Consider the following 18,314-nt stretch of genomic DNA (forward strand, 5'->3'; position numbering starts at 1 on the left):
TCACTACAGGTACGAACTCTATAATATTATATTACACACCCTCACAAACACATCTGGATGATAGAAGGCATTTTACATCCTAAGTTACAAACCATATTTGACTTTGTGATTCATCTGGAAAATGTCAAGCTTGGGGAAAGGTTAAACTTTGTTCTAACAATGCTTTAAACATGAGGTTTTTTATTATAATGATTGCAAAGCTCAACTCATGTGACAACTGAAATAAAATTTATTCTTACCTAACCCAGTTTGCTTGACTATTAGGGAAAAATGCTAAGTCCAGCCATGCTGCCTCCTTTATAAAAGTCTCCAGGTCATTATTACTGAAGTTCAGGAAACTGTGTGATTCATCATGTGCAGGTATTATTCCACAAAGGTCGTGAGGAAAAATACCATGAACTTTTTATATGAGCTTGGCCCTAATGCTGATCTAGGCCTGGACCTATTTTCTGTAACTTCACTCATGATGGCAAGCATCTAGTGTATGTTATCAGGTAAGCAGTTTTCACAGGCTATCTCTCTTCCTACTGCTACAAACTACACTGTAGTCTGGTGTGTGTTTTTCAAATCAAATTTAAAAAAATAAAACAAGCCGGAGTAGAAAAAAGGACAACTACACTGAACTATGCTTATGAACCACAATTTTTAATGACTCTAAAACCTAAAAGTGGTAGAAGATCTAAAATACAACATTAAATTTGCTTTCCTTTCTGGTTTTCACTTCATGTCTGAAAATGAGAACTGTGTGGAAAGATAAATAAGGAATGTTCATACACGGGACCCTGTGGACATAAAAATGTTTCTCATTTCCAACTACGTTTTTCTTGGGTAAGCTTAGGATTTTCTACCGTATAAAAAAAAGAACCTCTTTACAAATTGCAGCCTAGACTTCACAATCCACATAGCTGTCTGAAGTCTAAGAGGGACACAAGATTTTAAAAAAAGGATTTTAAAATGCAGCTTTTCTGCTCAGACCCTAAAGTCCACTTTCTGCTCACCAGCCATCTTCCAGACACCAAGCAAAAAAACCTGAGTATTCTAATCATGCAGCAGGGATTATTATGTCTGATACCAGCAATTGCACAGATACATAAATACAGTATAACACCAGCCTTCAGCAACTCTAATAGAAAATATAGTTATTTTTAAAATAAAATTTGAGTATGCAGTCAGATGAAAAGATTAGCTTCCTGCTAACAACACCTGTCAATAACATCTGTCTCAACAGTAATAACAGTATTCTGCTTGCATGGCCAGCTGTTCTCTAAAGGCTTTCTTTCTACAGCAGCCTGCTTGCTGATCAAGAGTACACTTGTTTTACGGAGCAAATCTTCCCCGCACTCGTAATTTTTCACAGATATTTGACTGGATGGGCCTGTGTTTGTTATCAACCCCCTACTTAAGTGGCTACTATCACCTTGATTATACAGCAGGCAGACCACCCCAGAACAGGTAATCGTAAAGCTTGGGTTAAAAAATACAAGCCAAAAGTAAGTCACTGTGGTTAACCAAAGGCATTTTTATCCTCTTAAAAGTAGTGAGAGGGCATTTTCTTACTCCGTTTCTACTTCCTAAAAGTTAGATGTATTTTAGGCAGGAAATGTTGTAATCTTTCACACAGCGTACCAGAGGAAAGGTTTGTACATTTAGTCTTTATGTTGGACAATAGTATGTCACACCCAGTAAAAGCATCCTGAATAATCTTACCCTTGAAAAATGAGCAGATACTTACAGGGATTTATATTAGCACTGTGAATTAATATACTATGGCATAATCTTGATACATAATATTGGTTTCTTCCTCAGCTTACTCCTGTAGCTGATTTCCAATCCACCTCTGCTGGAGGAGGAAGCAACGCTCACATGGTTTCCCATAAGAATTAGAAATGTCTTAAGGACACATACACACAGTTTCGCATAGACCAGCATGGCTTTGTGCACTGTTTGCTTTTCTTTTCATTGATTTTGTGCTTGTATAAAACATGACAGCTTGCAATCTAAGCCTAGTCCACAACAGATATTATAGCAGCGTTCCTCCTTTCATGCAGTTGTCTCTCTCGTAGCCTCCAGCTACAGACCATATGGTCTACAGCGCAGCTTACTCCCGGGTAGAATTCAACAAACTGTGTGGATGCAGACCGGCTTTGATATAGCTGGGCTTAAGGGTAACACTTATCAATTCTAGAATGTGAGATGCAGATCAGTTGATATTGCTTTGAATTATACATAATGACCAGCCAAACTGTATACCACTTAAATTTGTCATTTGCTCAAGTGCAGTTGTAAAACATGTTTAGAAGCACTACACTGATTTAGTCTAATTTGACTGCTCTCTGGAAACACCCTAGCAAAGGCAAATGAATTATCTGTAGGGCTGATGAAAAGACAACCTTACAGGCACTAGGAAGTTCCCTCTATTATCGTTAGAGCTATCTACAATAGATAGGATCGACCCCTAGCCTGCTTTAATATTCTTGACTTTGTGGTAGATTTAGAAGGTTGTTATTCCTGCAGGTTACATCTCTCCCTTGCAGTGGAGGAGTACCTGTAAAAACATCCCAAAAGAAAAGAGAGAGGTTATTACACCTAAGAAAACAGCCATCTGAGGCACATGAAGGCTGTTTAGGTGTTCAAAGGCAGTGAGCGCTCATAACTGGTAACAACAGGCATGAACCATGGTCCCAACTTCTCCTCATCTTTTCTGCTCACTCAGACTGCCTTGAATCCAAGCAGTGGTGCAAAGCATCTACGTGCAGACGCTACAGTGGGGACTGGCCTTTATGAGAAGGACGTGAAATAGAGCTTCCTGTCTTCTCTCCCTCCTCTGCACCTGCCTTAGAGCCATGTAAACTCTATTCCTCATGCTGAATACAAACCCATAAGACACCAAGACAATGATGACATAGAAAACTACGGGAAATCATCTTGCAGTAAGTCAGGAAGGAACTTTTCCTGGGAAGAAGAAACACTTAGGAGCTTGGGTTTTTTACATGTCTAAAGGAAACTCAGGTCTAAAGCTGGTGGAGTACAGGCTGGATGAGCAGCCAATGGGGTGGACTGAAAAGTGGCTGAACAGCCAGGCCCACAGGGTAGTGATCAGTGGCACAAAGTCTAGTTAGAGGCCATTAACTAGCAGTATACCTTAGGGGTAACTATTGCATCCAATCCTGTTTAGTATCTTCATTAATGATCTGGATTATGGGGCTGAGTGTACCCTCAGCAAATTTACTGATGACACTGAACAGGGAGGAGTGGCTGATGCACCAGAGAGTCATGCTGCCCTTCAGAGGGAGGAATGAGCTCACAGGAACCTCATGAAGTTCAATGAGCAGAAGTGTAAAGTTCTGTACCTGCAACACCCCCATGCACCAACATATACTGGGGGCCACCCAGCTGGAAAGCAGCTTTGCAGAAAAGGACCCAGAGGTCCTAGACAGCGGTGATGAAGTTGGTCGTTAAGAGACCATGACTGCACTGAAGCTGAACACGAGCCAGCAATGTGCCCTTGTGGCAAAAGTGGCTTATGTTATCCTGGGGTGCACTAGGTAAAGCACTGGCAGCCAGCTGAAAGAGAGATCCTTCCCCGCTGCTCCGTGCTGGTGAGACATGCCTAGGTTCTGTGTCCAGGTCTGGGCTTCCCTATAAAAAAGAGACATGGACATATTGAAGAGAGACCATCCAAGGGTCACAAAGGTGATGAAAGGACCAGACCATCTGTGCTGTGAGGAAAGGCTGAGAGAGCTGGGACTGCTCAGCCTGGAGAAGAGAAGGATCGGGGAGATCTTATCAACGCTTACAAATATCTGAAGGGAGGGTGCAGAGAAAATGGAGCCAGGCTCTTTTCAGTGGTGCCCAGTGACAGGACCAGAGGCAATGGGCACAAACAGAAACACAGGAGGTTCCACCTGCATCACTTTTTTACTGTGAGGATGACTGAGCCCTGGGATAGGCTGCCCAGAGAGTTTGTGGAGTCTGCCTCCTTGGAGGTCTTGAAAAGCCATATGGACGTGGTCCTGGGCAACTGGCTCTAGATGGCCCCGCCTGAGCAGGGGGTTTGGACCAGAAGACCTTCAGAGGTCCCTTCCAACCTCAACCATTCTGTGATTCTGTGAAAGAAAGTAGCAGAAACTTTGGTCAGTTTATAATCAATCCCTGTAAACCAGAAACAGGAGATACATGCTCTGGCAACTGGGAAAAATCACATACTGAACTCAGCTGAAAAACTGGGAAAAATTGAATATAGAGATTAATGAAGGGAGGAAAAAGTATAATGATATTCCTGAAATACAACCACCCCAGTTATCTCCTATAGCCAAATTAAAAAGGCTCTTAAACAAAACCAGTACATGGGAACAAGACTAGTCTGCCTCACTTCAGTGCCTGGTAAGACTGTGGAACAGATCCTCCTGGAAGTTATGTTGAAGCATACAGAATACAAGGTGGTGATTAAAGACAGCCAATAAGGCTTTGCCAAGGGAAAATTATGCCTGACTAGACTAGTGGCCTTCTACAATGGAGTGACTGCATCAGTGGACAAGCGAAGAGCAAATGATGTCTTTCCCCTGGACTTCTGTAAAGCCTTTGGTACAGTCGCCCACAATTTTCTTACTTCTAAATTGGAGAGACATGGACTTGATGGACAGACTGTTAGATGCGTAAAGAACTGGCTGGACTGCCACATCTAAAGAGTTACAATGAATGGCTCAATGTCCAAACAGGAACCAGTCATGAGTGGTGTTCCTCAAGGGTAAGTACAGCGACCATAGAATCATAGAAGAGTTTGGGTTGGAAGAGACCTTTAAAGGTCATCTAGTCCAACTCCCTTGCAATGAGCAGAGACATCTACCACTGGATGAGGTTGCTCAGAGCCCCATCCAACCTGACCTTGAATGTTTCCAGGGATGGGGCATCTAACACCTCTCTGGGCAACCCGTTCCAGTGTTTCACCACCCTCACTGTAAAAAATGTCTTCCCTATATCTAGCCTAAATCTACCCTCTTTCAGTTTAAAACCATTACCCCTTGTCCTATTGCAACAGGCACTGATAAAAAGCCTGTTCCCATCTTTCTTATAAATCCACTGTAAGTACTGAAAGGCCACAATAAGGTCTTCCTGGAACCTTCTCTTCTCCAGCCTGAACAGCCCCAACTCTCTCACCCTGTCCTCATAGGAGAGGCATTCCATCCTCTGGACCCGCTCCAACAAGTCCACGTCTTTCCTGTGCTGAGGGCTCCACAGCTGGACACAGGACTCCAGGTGGAGTCTCACCAGAGTGGAGTAGAGGCAGAGAATCCCCTCCCTCGACCTGCTGGCCACACTTCTTTTGATGCAGCCCAGGATACGGTTGGCTTTCTGGGCTGCGAGTGCACATTGTCAGCTCATGTCCAGCTTTTCATCCATCAGTACCCCCAAGCCCTTCTCAGCAGGGCTGCTCTCAAGCCCTTCATCCCCCAGCCTGTATTGATAGGGGGGATTGCCCTGACCCAGGTGCAGGACCCTGCCCTTGGCCTTACTGAACCTCATGAGGTTCCCACAGGCCCACTTCTCCAGCTTGTCCAGGTCCCTCTGCATGGCATTCTGTCCCTCAGGTGTGCCAACCGTCAACCGCTACCAATGTAATTTATATACATATACACACATAAATTTTATATATAATTATGTATTTATATAAAATAGATAAAATACATAAAAAGTATACATAGTATACAAGAAGGGCAAGTGAAGGGTCCTGCACCTGGGAAGAAACAACCCCATGCACCAGTACAGGCTTGGGGCGGACCTGCTGGAGAGCAGCTCTGTGGGGAGGGACCTGGGTGTCCTGGTGGACGACAGGCTGACCATGAGCCAGCAGTGTGACCTGGCTGCCAAGAAGGCCAATGAGATCCTGGGGTGCATCAGGAGGAGTGTGGCCAGCAGCTCGAGGGAGGTTCTCCTTCCCCTCTACGCTGCCCTAGTGAGGCCCCATCTGGAGTACTGTGTCCAGTTCTGGGCTCCCCAGTTCAAGAAAGATGAGGAGCTACTGGAGAGAGTCCAGCGGAGGGCTACGAGCATGATGAGGGGACTGGAACATCTCTCCTACGAGGAGAGGCTGAGGGAGCTGGGCTTGTTCAGCCTGAAGAAGAGAAGGCTGAGAGGGGACCTAATAAATGCTTATAAATATCTGAAGGGTGGGCGTCAGGAGGATGGGGCCAAGCTCTTTTCAGTGGTGCCCAGCAACAGGACAAAGGGCAACAGGTAAAAATTGAAGCACAGGAAGTTCCGTCTGAACATGAGGAAGAACTTCTTTACTTTGAGGGTAATGGAACCGTGGAACAGGTTGCCGACAGAAGAGTTGCAGAGTCTCCTCCAGAGATATTCAAAACCCACTTGGACACGGTCCTGTGCAGCCTGCTGTAGGTGACCCTGCTTTGTCAGGGGGGTGGAACAAATGGCCTCCAGAGTTCTCTTCCAGCCCCTACCATTCTGTGATCTGTGTGATTCTGTAATATATCAATATACACATACAATACACTTACATAGATATATACAAAAAATATACCAATACTGTTTAATACCAGTAGTGTGTGTTGTTTGGGTTTTTCATTATAAATCTATGTGTGTTAACTCATCCTTAAGCACACTTCTTAAAACTAGAACAGGAAAAGAAGCTTTTGTTTGGCAGCTGGGCAATTTCAGGGACAAGGAAATTAAGTGACAGAAGTAAATGCTAAAAATTTGTATTATAACAGCTGTAAAATGCAGACATTGGTTGCCTGCATAGAGAGTTGAGGAGTATGTCTACTGGGAGGGTTTTTAATTGCATGGGTCACATGACTGAAAGTTAAGGGATATGTTAGGGAGCTGTACTGCTGCTCTTGGTGGTTTTCGGTTTTGTAATTTATGTGTTGAAATGTTTTGAGTGTATACCACTGGGGGCCAGGGCCCAGGTAGATGCCTAAAACATAATTTTCTTCATCTGAAATCAAAACGAATAACTAATACTGCAAGATCTATGTGGAAGATAAAATAATAAAATACACTAGCTAAATAAAAGTAATAAAACCATAAAATCTCTTCCGTGAATGCTATGTTTATTCTAACACACTGCTAAGCCTAACAGATTAAAATTCAGCTTTTAAGGTCTCTCGGACGTACACTGCTCAGCTGGTACATGTCAGAGTGCACACTTTTAGCAATGATGACTTGCTTTTCTCAGCACTTTAAAAAAATTATTTTTCAGCTTTCTTAGTTTCTGAGTATAAATACTGTGACTGGAAAGTAGACACATTCACAGCACGCAATCCAGATATCTTCTAATCGCTGTCTAGGCCTCACTTCACTCGACAAGGATGATCTGCTTTTTCATGCGCTATGCTGGCTTCCAACCACCACAGACACCCAGCACTCCTGGAGAGCACCATGAAGGTCTCTTAGTGTTGCACATTAACGAGGGTTTTCTTCCTCTTCCTTTATCCTGTGCAGGAGGCCATGTGGAAAGACAGTTACAGCTTACTTTTAAGTGATAATTCAGGCTTCATTTTGAAGAATGTATACAGTTGGACAGAAATTTAATTTCTCAGGTAATAACAATAATGTTATTTGAAGAGAAAAGAGAGTGTTTTCTGAAGTCCTGCTCAGTTTTCCGCAACTTAGCTCCGGGTAATACACAGGTAAGTAGTAGGAATGCTGCCTAACGTGAGGGACACTAAAGGCTTGTTCCTTCACTTCTACGTACAAGATGAACATCGTTATACACAAAAGTTATCTCATTAAAGCAGAAGGAACTACTCACATACATGCATTAAAAACCCATGTGCAAGTCTTTGCAGGATTAAAAAAGGCAGGAAACAACAGGCTGGGGCAACACACACCAGATGGGTGGAAGGAAGAATACAGTGATAGGAAGACATGGTTATGTGGGCAGGTTGCATACGCGACTTGCAAGTTTGAAGGCATTTGAAGGCCTGGTTTTAAAATTGGACCTCGTTTTAAGCAAACATGATGCTTGTCAGGTAGCAGCTGTTCCTGAAGCATCTGCAGCTCCAGTGCTCATGATCAATAACTCACACTAACTCTAAATCATGACAAGACCACTAACACAACATTTTGGATCATGTCATTGCTGATTTTTTCCAGAACAGCGTGGTCAGGTATCTATCACAGTTCACCGAACACACCAGGTTACAGCTTATGTAATGAGCAGGGAGGCAGCTGTTGTTGTACAGAGGAACCAGTACGGAGTCTAAACTTCTGCTGGCCCTCCTAAAAACAGCATATAGCTTAGTCAAGTCACTAGCAAGGAAAGAGTGAGAAAGAGAAGAGCTTGCATGCGAATCTGTAGTGAATGGAGAGCAATCATACAGGCAATGTAAAACCTCCTGTAAATTATGTCTTGCCGGTAACATCCAGCTTTCACTGGGAGCTGCATTTTGAAGAAGTGAACTCAGGAACTCTGAAGAAAGAGGAACAAAACTTTATAGCTGTAAATTGGCCTTTTGTGTACAGGCAAGAAACCTAAGACACTGACACAATTTTCCTTACTTCGAAAAAATCCTTCAAAAAAAACCCAGAACACCACGTTAAAAACACTTCCTGTGAAGATGTATCACTCTACCGTCAGTAGAGCAAACTGCACTTGAGTCATGTAAAAATGACCTGCTCCTTTTGAAGAAAGGGAAACATGATGTTCTGCTAGCAAATATAAGTAGTTTCTACCACACTGTGTAAAAAGAGAATATTCTTATTTGCAAAATTAAATATGCAGATTGTTAAACTGGAATCATATTCAGGACACGATGAATCACATATTTGAATATTTAATTTGCTACCAAAAATACTGAGTATTTCACTATTGAATGAAAAGACAAATAAATTTTAAAAATAATAGCAATGGTTTAATTTCACAACAGTTCTTGCTAGCAAAACTTTTGTGAGCCTTTGTGAAATGAAGCCAGATTAACTGTTATGATTCCACTACTTTGTAAGGCTTTAGTCATACAGATAAACAGTGACCATCACCACAGCTGGGAAAAGCTGCCAGAAGGCTGACCCTAAAAATAGGAAGAAAGAAAATAACCCAAATCCTCTAAATATCATCCAGTTACGCTCTTTATTCAAGCAAGTCTCCAAACGATCGGGAATCGTGGCAGGATCCTCTAGAGAACTGCTCAGCTGACGGCTTCTCAACACGATGCCTCACTCTTGTGAATACTCCACCATAAATTTATAATGAATTCCCAAAGGATACGGAAAGGTACACTGATGCGTATTCTGCCATGGGAAAGGCATATCAGAGCAGAGCTAATTTTATCCTCTGCGACTGCAAACCCCATGTCTTCCAATAAATTGCTGGGGAGGTGGAGTTTATCTACATACTTTTCTCTCTGGCACAGAGACTTATCTGCAGTTTATATTACCATTACGCTATGTGTTCTTTTATGTGTCAGCAAACTCAGTTACCGTGTGCTTGTATCAACACCCTGGAAACACAGCTTTTGTCTCTGATGACACGACTCTTGAAAAGGAGGCCTGTGTTTTCCTTTAACCAAACAATACGAGAATAATTGTCTTGGTTTCTTGCTGCCACCACGGAGCGCAGAGCAGCTGAGAGTCGGCACCTCCCTGGGAAAAGGCACCGAAGTCTAGCAGACAGCAAGCTCAGTTGCAAAGAGTATGGTGTTCCAACAGCCGAACTCTGATTTATTCGCGGGGGGACACGACGACAGATTTATTTTCAATCATCAGAAGCATTTTTTTCTTTTCGTAGACGAAAGGGCGAAAGGAAAAAAACCCCCAAAGTCCCAGGGATGTACGCGGCCGCAGCGCTGATGCCCCACGCAGCCCCTCGCCCCCCCGCAGCGCTGATGCAGGGACCGCGTCCTTCTGCCGCCGGGTGCGGAGGAGGAACGGCAGCCCCCCGCCCCGCCGCCGGCCAGCAGCCTCCCCAGCGGGCCCGGGGCTCGCTCGGGCTGAACAGACGGGGCACAAACCCCTCCCGGGGCGAGACCGGGCCTGTCCTCCCCGCCGGCGGGCAGGAGACCCCCGGCCGGCTCCGCCCGAGAACGCTCCGTCGGAGCCAGCTCCGCCGCAGCCGCGCTCGCCAAGCCGGGCGTTCGCTCCCGGGTCTCCCGGGCTGCGACCGGCGAGGGAGAGGTGCGAGGCACGAGGCAAGCCCCTTACCTGTTGATTTTCAGGGCGAACGCCCTCCTGTCTGCGGCGGGTAAAGTCGCCATGCGGGAGAGCAGCCGCGGGTATCGGCTGCCGGCGGGGACTGACGCCGGCGACAGGCGCGCAGGGCGGCTTTGCTTTGTTTATTTATTTTTTCCTAATCACACGCTCCGGGCTAAAAACCCGACCGTCTTCTGACAGCTCTGGGTGGCGACTTCCGCGTTTCACCTTCCTCGCCGAAATCGGCCGGAGTGGGAGGGATCTGCCCCTCTGCACAGCTGCCCCCCCCCCCCCCCGCCCCCGACCCCTGGCCGCGCCGCACCTCGCCCCGACGGCTGGGGGGGGGGGGGGGGGGTTGTGTGTGTGTGCCCGGGGGGCCGAGCGCTGCCCTTGCGGGGCCGGCACAGGGAGCAGCGGTACCGGTGGGCGCCGGACCGGTCCCCCGCGCCGCCGCCCCAGCCCGTCCTTCCCCGGCGGGGCGAGGCGGGGCAGGGCAGGCCCGGGCAGGGCTGCTCGGGGCCGGGCGGAGCGGCGGCCCGCGCCCTTCTGGCCGAGGACGCTGCCAGGGTCCTTCCCTCGGCCCCGCCGACGGAGCGGCCGGGGCAGGTGGAGAGGGCAGGGTGTAGGACCTTGACCAGCTCTCTGCCCGGGTGGTGGGTTGCCAGTACTCGCGGGATGTGTGTTTCTCTTACCCCTAAAACTGCCCGAGTGCGTAAGGAAAGCTCACAAGTACGAACACCAGGTACCAGCTCGGCTGGGCACAAAGCGGGCCCCCAGCTCTTCCCTGCACCGGCACTTGCTGCTCGGGTTTTTAAAAAGGCCGTTTTTATGAAGCATCTCATGGCTGGGTCATGAAGTGATGCTTCCCGATGGGTATTTCTCTCCCAGCCTTGGCGTGGCTTTCACTGCTTCTGCAGATCAGCAGAACTCAGACGTGATTTGGAAGGGGAAAGAGAAGCCAAACATGGTTTCTACAGGTGAATTCTGGGGTAGCAGAGGCCATTCGGTTTTAGGTTATCCTGCTGTTATTAAATCCATGCCCTGGTGGCAACAACATCAGGATTCACTCACTGAAAGGCAGTCATAGCTTGTCTCTCCTCTCCCAGTGAGCTGCAGAATATCTAGAGGAAAGCAGCGTGATTTGAGGCAAGGAATGGAAGATTGTCGAACAGTGAGGCCTAAAATTGTGCTAGTAACATGACCTTTCACTCTGCGGGATTCACTATTCTGCAGAGCACCGTTAAGTATAGGTGGTCTCAGATATGAATGTTAACCCCTACAGTCTTTGAAGAGCACTGGCTATGTGCCCTTGGAGAAGTGCAGGAAGGCTGAAGAGGTGAAAGATTTAACAAAAGTCAGAAGTAAATAAAAGGAGTTTAAAATGGATATTGAATATGGATATTGGTCTAGTGGAAGATGTCCCTGCTCATGGCAGGGGGGTTGGAACCAGATGATCTTTAAGGTCCCTTCTGACCCTTACCATTCTATGATTCTATATATTCTGGGGGAAAAAAATCCACAAGAATCTACAGCAGGGTAAGATCTCAGATACGAGTCTGAAAACTCCAGAAAGTATTAAAATCTACTATTAACAGGGTGGTATTAACTAACAAATATTTGCTTTGGGAAGAATAAATTATACACTTTATTGCAGAGAACTTAACTCACCAAACTCATCCTTTCTTTACGCCGCTGACATAAAGCTAAGGCCACTTACCTATGTGTAATTCGAACTTAAATATCACGTAGTTACAAATCACCGATCCGTAGCTACGACCTGGCGCGTGTGTTGGTGACAAAAAAACTCCTGAGTGCCGCGGCACGACACTGCTTCACACTGCCCTTCTTCTTGCCTGCCCTCGCACGTGTCCGTTGAAAGACGGTCTCTGCCCTCACAACTCCCTCCAGCGCACGGGCTGGCTGCGGTTTTAACGGGCGTGTGACACAAGCAGCTCACAGCGTGCAACCTGCCTTCTGACTGGCGGCTGCGACTGTGTTGTGCCAACAGTGGAAAGGAACAAGAAAAATGTAACCTTTTTTAAATTTTAATAAACCCATGTAGTTCAAACAGGCACACCTATTTTTGAGGGCGTAATCTGAGATGCCTAATGTTTCATTTTTTGCTGGATCAATGGTCTGCATTTCTTACCTCCTCTACCTGGAGTCGAGGGCCCCAGCACCGTTGAAAGCTAACGCATCCAAAAGCCAGCCGAAATACTTAAACATCTTGGCCTTCTGGTATACTTACTGTCTTTGTTCTTACAGGAAATTGGTGGACAGAGGAGCTTCTCTCCTATTTGCTTTTCAGAATTTTAGCTTAGAGATAAACCATGCTCTCCTTCAGATGCCGTAAAAAAGCTATGACATAAACACCAGTTGGTCAGTTTCTGTGCTGTCTAGACCACTGCAGGACAGACAAGAAACACTTCCTATGTACTCTTTGCGCATGTCGACGTGGGCTCTCTCAGTTCCACCTCATTCTACCTCCTGTATAAAAGAAGGGAAATAGGAGGAAAAAATGATATGCAGTTCTCCACTAGTAGAGTAGGTCCTTGCTGTCACATGGAATTTGTTTCTGGTAGCTTAACCGTGCATTGCAGATAACCTGTTACTAGAAGAGCTGCTCATCCACAGTAGGAAGTCAGGTCTTTCCTGTTTCTCAAGAGACTCCTTCTGAAAACCGTAACCGTCCTGTTCGTTGTTTAATTTGAAGAGCTTCCATGAAGTGCTATACCTCCGTTTCTAGAAACTTAACAAGCTAAGGAGGAGAAAAATAAGCAATGAGAAAAAGCAGACAGCTCTATTAACCAGTCTGTACATTGTCTGGTTGTAGACAGTAAGACAACAGTTTTGGTATTGGCCAGGTTTCACACTTGTCTTTCTGCTCACGGCAGGTCCCATTAAAGGAATTGGACGTTCCTCCTTTACTGAAGTCTATGGTTAATTGGTTTTGGAGTGTTGTTTTTTGTTTGTTTGTTTAAGACAGGAAGATGTTTCTTCTCCTAGCTGTATCTCCAGAACGGCCAACTACTCAAGAAGAAACCACTACCTCATTTTTTGTTGATTGCCAAATCTGGCCACACAAATCGAGCTAGCAGCAATGCAGATAACATCTCAGCCTGCAGAAATATACCCATTTATGAATGATACAACTATTTATTTTCCAGTTTCATACGTTCTTGGTAAGCATAGACAGAAGGATTACTCAAAAATATTTTGTCACATGCAGGAAAAAATGCCTGAGGAGACACACAAAAGTAAGGTTTCCAAAACTGCTAGTATATTCAGGAGGTACAGACCAAACATTTAGATCATTTTAAGACTTCATCTTTTTGGAAGAACTGAATTATCAGTAGCCTACTTCAGCACATGAGCAGCAAAACCCATCGAATATTCCTTTTCATCTATTATGTCAGTGATCCCATTGCCTTTTTTTGGGGGGGAAAAAAGAAGGGGAGGGGAATAAGGGGATTTATGAAGAAAGTTTACAAGGTTTTAACTCATTGGAGCGCTACCAGATGAGCTGTTCATAGATCGATTTTTTTAAGCTATCTTATCCAATTAAGTATTGTCACTAGTACTGCTCCAGCTTCATGTTAAATACTGTTGTCTGAACTCCTGCAACAAACAAACCTACTGTATACAAGGTCGTGAAGTCTAATCACATCCTTAGAACAAAAGTAGAATGAGATCTTTCCAGTCAGGACATTAGAAAAATTGTATCAAACCAGGTGCCAGTGAAGGCAGCACAAAACCAAAAGTGAAGAAAACAATGCAGCTCAGAGCAGACCACGGTTTTCCAAGCCTAGCTTGCTTGGAGGGCAGCAGCTGTTGGTGGGTCTTGTATACAAGAGTAGGAAGCATGCTTACGTTCCCCATTTCCTTATCCCCGTCCTCCTGTCGCACACACATGCATCCCAAATGGTGGTCCGTACCAGAGCTGCATCTCTTTAGCCCTAGAATCAGTCATAAAGACGCGCTTCCCTCTCATTCCACTTGGGCTTCAAATGCTCTCACCATGCTTTGGTCTCCCTCCTGCAACCTGACCTGGAGGTGGCGGGTCCACCTCCACTTGGTTGCTGTACCTGGGCAGGCTGAGGAGCTGCAGGCCCAGCCACAAAGAGCAGCTGAGTGGTGGTGACGACAGCACGGCTTGGGTGTGAGCGTCTGGGCAGAACGGCTGCTGCTGCGTATTGCTCTGGAGGAGCTCGCAAGCTGGCGTGGGGGAAACGCTGGAAGACACAGTAATGGGCATGTCTATACGCCACCTACAAGAGGATTTTTTTCTGTTAAGACACACTTTTCCAAACATCTTTTTTCTTAAAAGAGTAAATTAGTAGTCACTTCTTCACTGTCAGCAGTATCCCTGCAAAGAACGCTATTGCGTGACAGAGTATTACAGCATCACGCCCCTCGTTAATCACAGCTTCGTGTCCCGGGATAGTCACGGATGACAAAGCCCTGCCGACACTTCAGGTGTCACCGTTGATGCTTCACCAGCAGCTGAGTTAAGTCCATGGGAGTTTTCTCAGTATCTTTTACAATGGTAAGTTTGCATCCTTGGCAAAATAACACCAGCAGCATGTAACTTCAGTAATGAATAACTGTTGTCTGATTACCTCGTAAGAATATCTGGAGGTTCACCCCAGCAGGAAAACTGATGATCTCAGTACCTGCCCGCAACACAGTGACTGTTCGTGTTTGCTCACAGCCCACCTTCCTACATTACTGGCTAGAAGGGTGTAATCTAGCCAGTGCCACTGGACACTCTCTCCTTGAAGGAACCTGACGTGCTGTAAGTTCAGTGCTCTCGCTAGCATAGATCTCGACTGTATGCAATAAAATCTAAGTGATTTATTCAAGATTGTTTCAAACAAAAAATTTTATATGAAATTTAGCAGGCTAAATCTCAGAAAAATAAGTGGAATTTTCTATTACTTATACTGATGTATTAAATAGATGGGCAATGAAATAATGAACCTTCCTTAAAAAAAAAAAAAATCACTCCTAGGTTTAAGTTTCAATACTGTGTTGGTGAAACAGGAGAATGGGAACTTAGGTCACTTTGCAGCCTTCTGTTTTGTCATAAAACAATTGACTGGAAAAAAAAAAAGGCTATGTGAAAGCATGTCTTCTTTTTCCATTCGTCAGTGCAAATTCTTCTGGAGAAATAAAAATGTTACTGGCCAGATGCTCAACAGAGAGTTTCTCTGAGAGAAACGTTTCTTTGCTCACCTTCACAGTAAACAGAACTTTAGCAGAGGCAACACTGTAAAAATTTCCCTTACTGTCACCATCTTCTTACGTACAATTAGGCATCTCGCTAGGTGATGTATGTTGATATTTAAATCCTGAATACAAGCCATACCTCTATTCTAATAGTCTCATTTTCACATCATAACAGCATATTGAACACCCAAGTCATAAAAAGCAGTAGGGTTAAAAAGCAGGTGCACTGACTGAAGTAATGCTGGTGTTTTTAAAACATCTTCCTTCTCTTACAACATGTGAATAATCTGCATTCTTCAAAGAAAAATAAAGTCCAGCTGTCAGGAGAAGCTGTCAATCCAAGTACAGATAAGAAAATGGAGATAGTGTAATGAAGAAATAGTTAAACACAGGTAACAGGCAAGACAGAAGTAAATGTACCCAAGGGAGTATGCAAATCATACTAAAGTTATGCCTCTGCTTGCCATCTTGTATTTTGAGATACACATGGGCCTGCTCAGCAGCTACTGGACTGAGCACAATACTGAACTTCTGTTTCTGCATTGTTTTGCGGGTTAACTATAATTCACAAAATCTGGCATCATTGTATGAATTTGCAGCAACTCCTTTCTCTGTGATGCTGAACTACGTGGTACCGTACAGACCAGCAGTACCTTAAAGGAACCTCCTCGTCAGCCATGATGCTTTAAGACTGTGATACTCCTGATGTGGGAAATTGATGTTTAGTTCGATTTTGCTATAGCTTTAGTTTAGTTTGCTATATAGCTATGCAGCTATGTTAAGAGTTAAACACTGTTATTTAGTTTAGTTCTGCTCTTTGTAATCTTGCTAACAAGGACTGTTGTGGCTCAAATGTAGCTAACAGGGACTGCTTGCGAGACAGACGAAGAGAAACAAGGACCGATAACCAGAACTTTGTTGTCTGTAAGAAGCAACTCTCCAGCTGAAACTGTTTCTATGGTTTGGGACTCAGCCAACACAGACAACTCAGGAATTTTTGAGCCAAAGCTGAAAGCACACAGCGAGGAAGACTAGGAGCCTTCATCCAGAAGACCCCCACAGACGACCACCAGACGACACTGTGCAAGTGCTAAAGGAGGGTGGAGTATGATAATGAATTCCTAGAAATAATTACAAGAGCCCAGCCTACTGAGATAAGCTTTGTAATAAATAGGTGCATGCGTCGTGACTCGGTGTGCAAGTTAGGAGGAGCGATCCCCCTTGCACCCGGCGCCGCAATAAACAGACCTGCTTGATAACTCTCGCAGTTGTGGAGTTTGATTCCGCACGTCACTCCACATAATATTGAAATGCCAATGATTTTCTGTTGTTTGAATGAGATCACGCTCCCCTTGCTACTCTACCAGGAATCAGTAAGTTGCATCCTCTTTCTTATTTTCGTGGCTCTTACAGTCCGCTTCCCCAATTCTCCTCAAAGAATAACAGCCCTAAACACTTCCGTCCATCATCTGAATCGGTCTGAGGCGAACAGCGTTGCTTCACCGAGACCTTCAGTATTTGGGAAAGGACTAGCTTATTTCAACTGCAGCCACCTAAAGTAATAATTACATGCAATTTCCTCGTACCCATCAATGCTTTACTGCTTTCTGATGTTGTATATCTGGTCTACAAATATCTTAGAATCAGGATTTAGGTTTGCATTTCTCATTTTAGCTGTCACAACAAAATATGCAAGTTTTGCATCTATCTTTACACAGTAGGCTTTATTACACAGTTGAGTAGAAACACAAAGACAGTTAATACAGCAAAATTTTAATGTTTGAATATTAACTTTAAAGAAACCAAAAGGAAACCCAGAAACCACAGTATTTATTTTAGGTAATGTTGTTCAAAAGTAAAATAATGAGCTATGTCATGTGAACTGCTGAAATGCAGAACAGCCAAAACAGGACACTGGTTTCATCACCTTTTTCTTCCCCAACACCAGATGTCTCACTGACATGTAAATAAATTTCAGTATTACAAATAGTCTAATTTTTGAAAGACAACTTACAGCCTTTTATATGCTCTGTGATGGTAAGCTGCTGGTTCCCGGCACGTTTATGGTTTTTTCTTCCTTTACCCCACAGACTTCTTGCAGTGAATATCTTAAACTTTTTCTTAATCGATCCCTTAATAACAGAAATATGTAAAGTTGAGCAGTCTCAGGACAGCAAAAACAGGTACCATCTGTCAGGGTTCTAACAGATACAGTGTTGAAAAACTGATCAGTTTTTTCCTTTAAAACAGGATGTGTCATACAAGGGGAAGACCCAAGTGGCTGAATCAAGAATGCGAAAAGATGCATTTTACCACATACTGATCCTAAAACTCTACAAATCAACAGACTAAACACACCCTACAATGAATGGCTGAGATTTGCTGCCTTCCACAGTTAAGCACATAGAAACTCCACAACTGATTCTTGTCAGCTACCCTTATTTAATAAAGATATCTGAGCCTGTCACCTTGCTAAACTCACAAGTTTCAAGCTTGTGCTGCTGCTGCTGACAGAGCTGGCAGAAGGTTTACAGCGTAGGACAACATGAGTTATTTTAACTACAACCAAAGCAAAAAAACCCTGCGTTTCTCTCACAAATCAAGGTTTTAATAATTTGTTTTAGAACTCATTATCTGGACAATCACGTAGCCATAGGTATTTCTGTTGGAATAAATATAGTTTTATCTCCAAGGACAAGCTGAATTAATGGATTACATAAGTTATTTGATTATTTTTTCAGACCGGACTTTTACATTCTTGTTATAACAACTAAAGTAAAAGCAAACTTAGAGTGGAATATCATCAAACATCATCGGTATTAAAGGAATGTTTTAGCCTACGCAAGTATAAGAAGATTCAAGGATAAATACTATGTACTGCCATATGAGACAACAAACAAACAAGATGAAGCTCAACATACTTTTATCAGTCTGTACTC

The 18,314-nt window shown here is 44.3% G+C and overlaps 1 protein-coding gene across 2 annotated transcripts in view; it reads right to left on the bottom strand.

The window, feature by feature from the left end:
* DOCK8 (dedicator of cytokinesis 8) overlaps positions 1-10,346 on the bottom strand; it is a 94,086-nt gene extending 83,740 nt beyond the window's left edge. For both annotated transcript variants that reach the window (XM_075410549.1, XM_075410548.1), the window contains exon 1: positions 10,159-10,346. In XM_075410549.1, coding sequence (XP_075266664.1) covers positions 10,159-10,211 — 53 coding nt within the window. In that variant the 5' untranslated portion in view covers positions 10,212-10,346. The remainder of the gene's footprint in view (positions 1-10,158) is intronic.
* Between the last annotated feature and the right edge of the window lie 7,968 nt (positions 10,347-18,314).

This window comes from Opisthocomus hoazin, chromosome Z (assembly GCF_030867145.1).
Source record: "Opisthocomus hoazin isolate bOpiHoa1 chromosome Z, bOpiHoa1.hap1, whole genome shotgun sequence".
In the NCBI taxonomy this organism is placed as follows: domain Eukaryota; kingdom Metazoa; phylum Chordata; class Aves; order Opisthocomiformes; family Opisthocomidae; genus Opisthocomus; species Opisthocomus hoazin.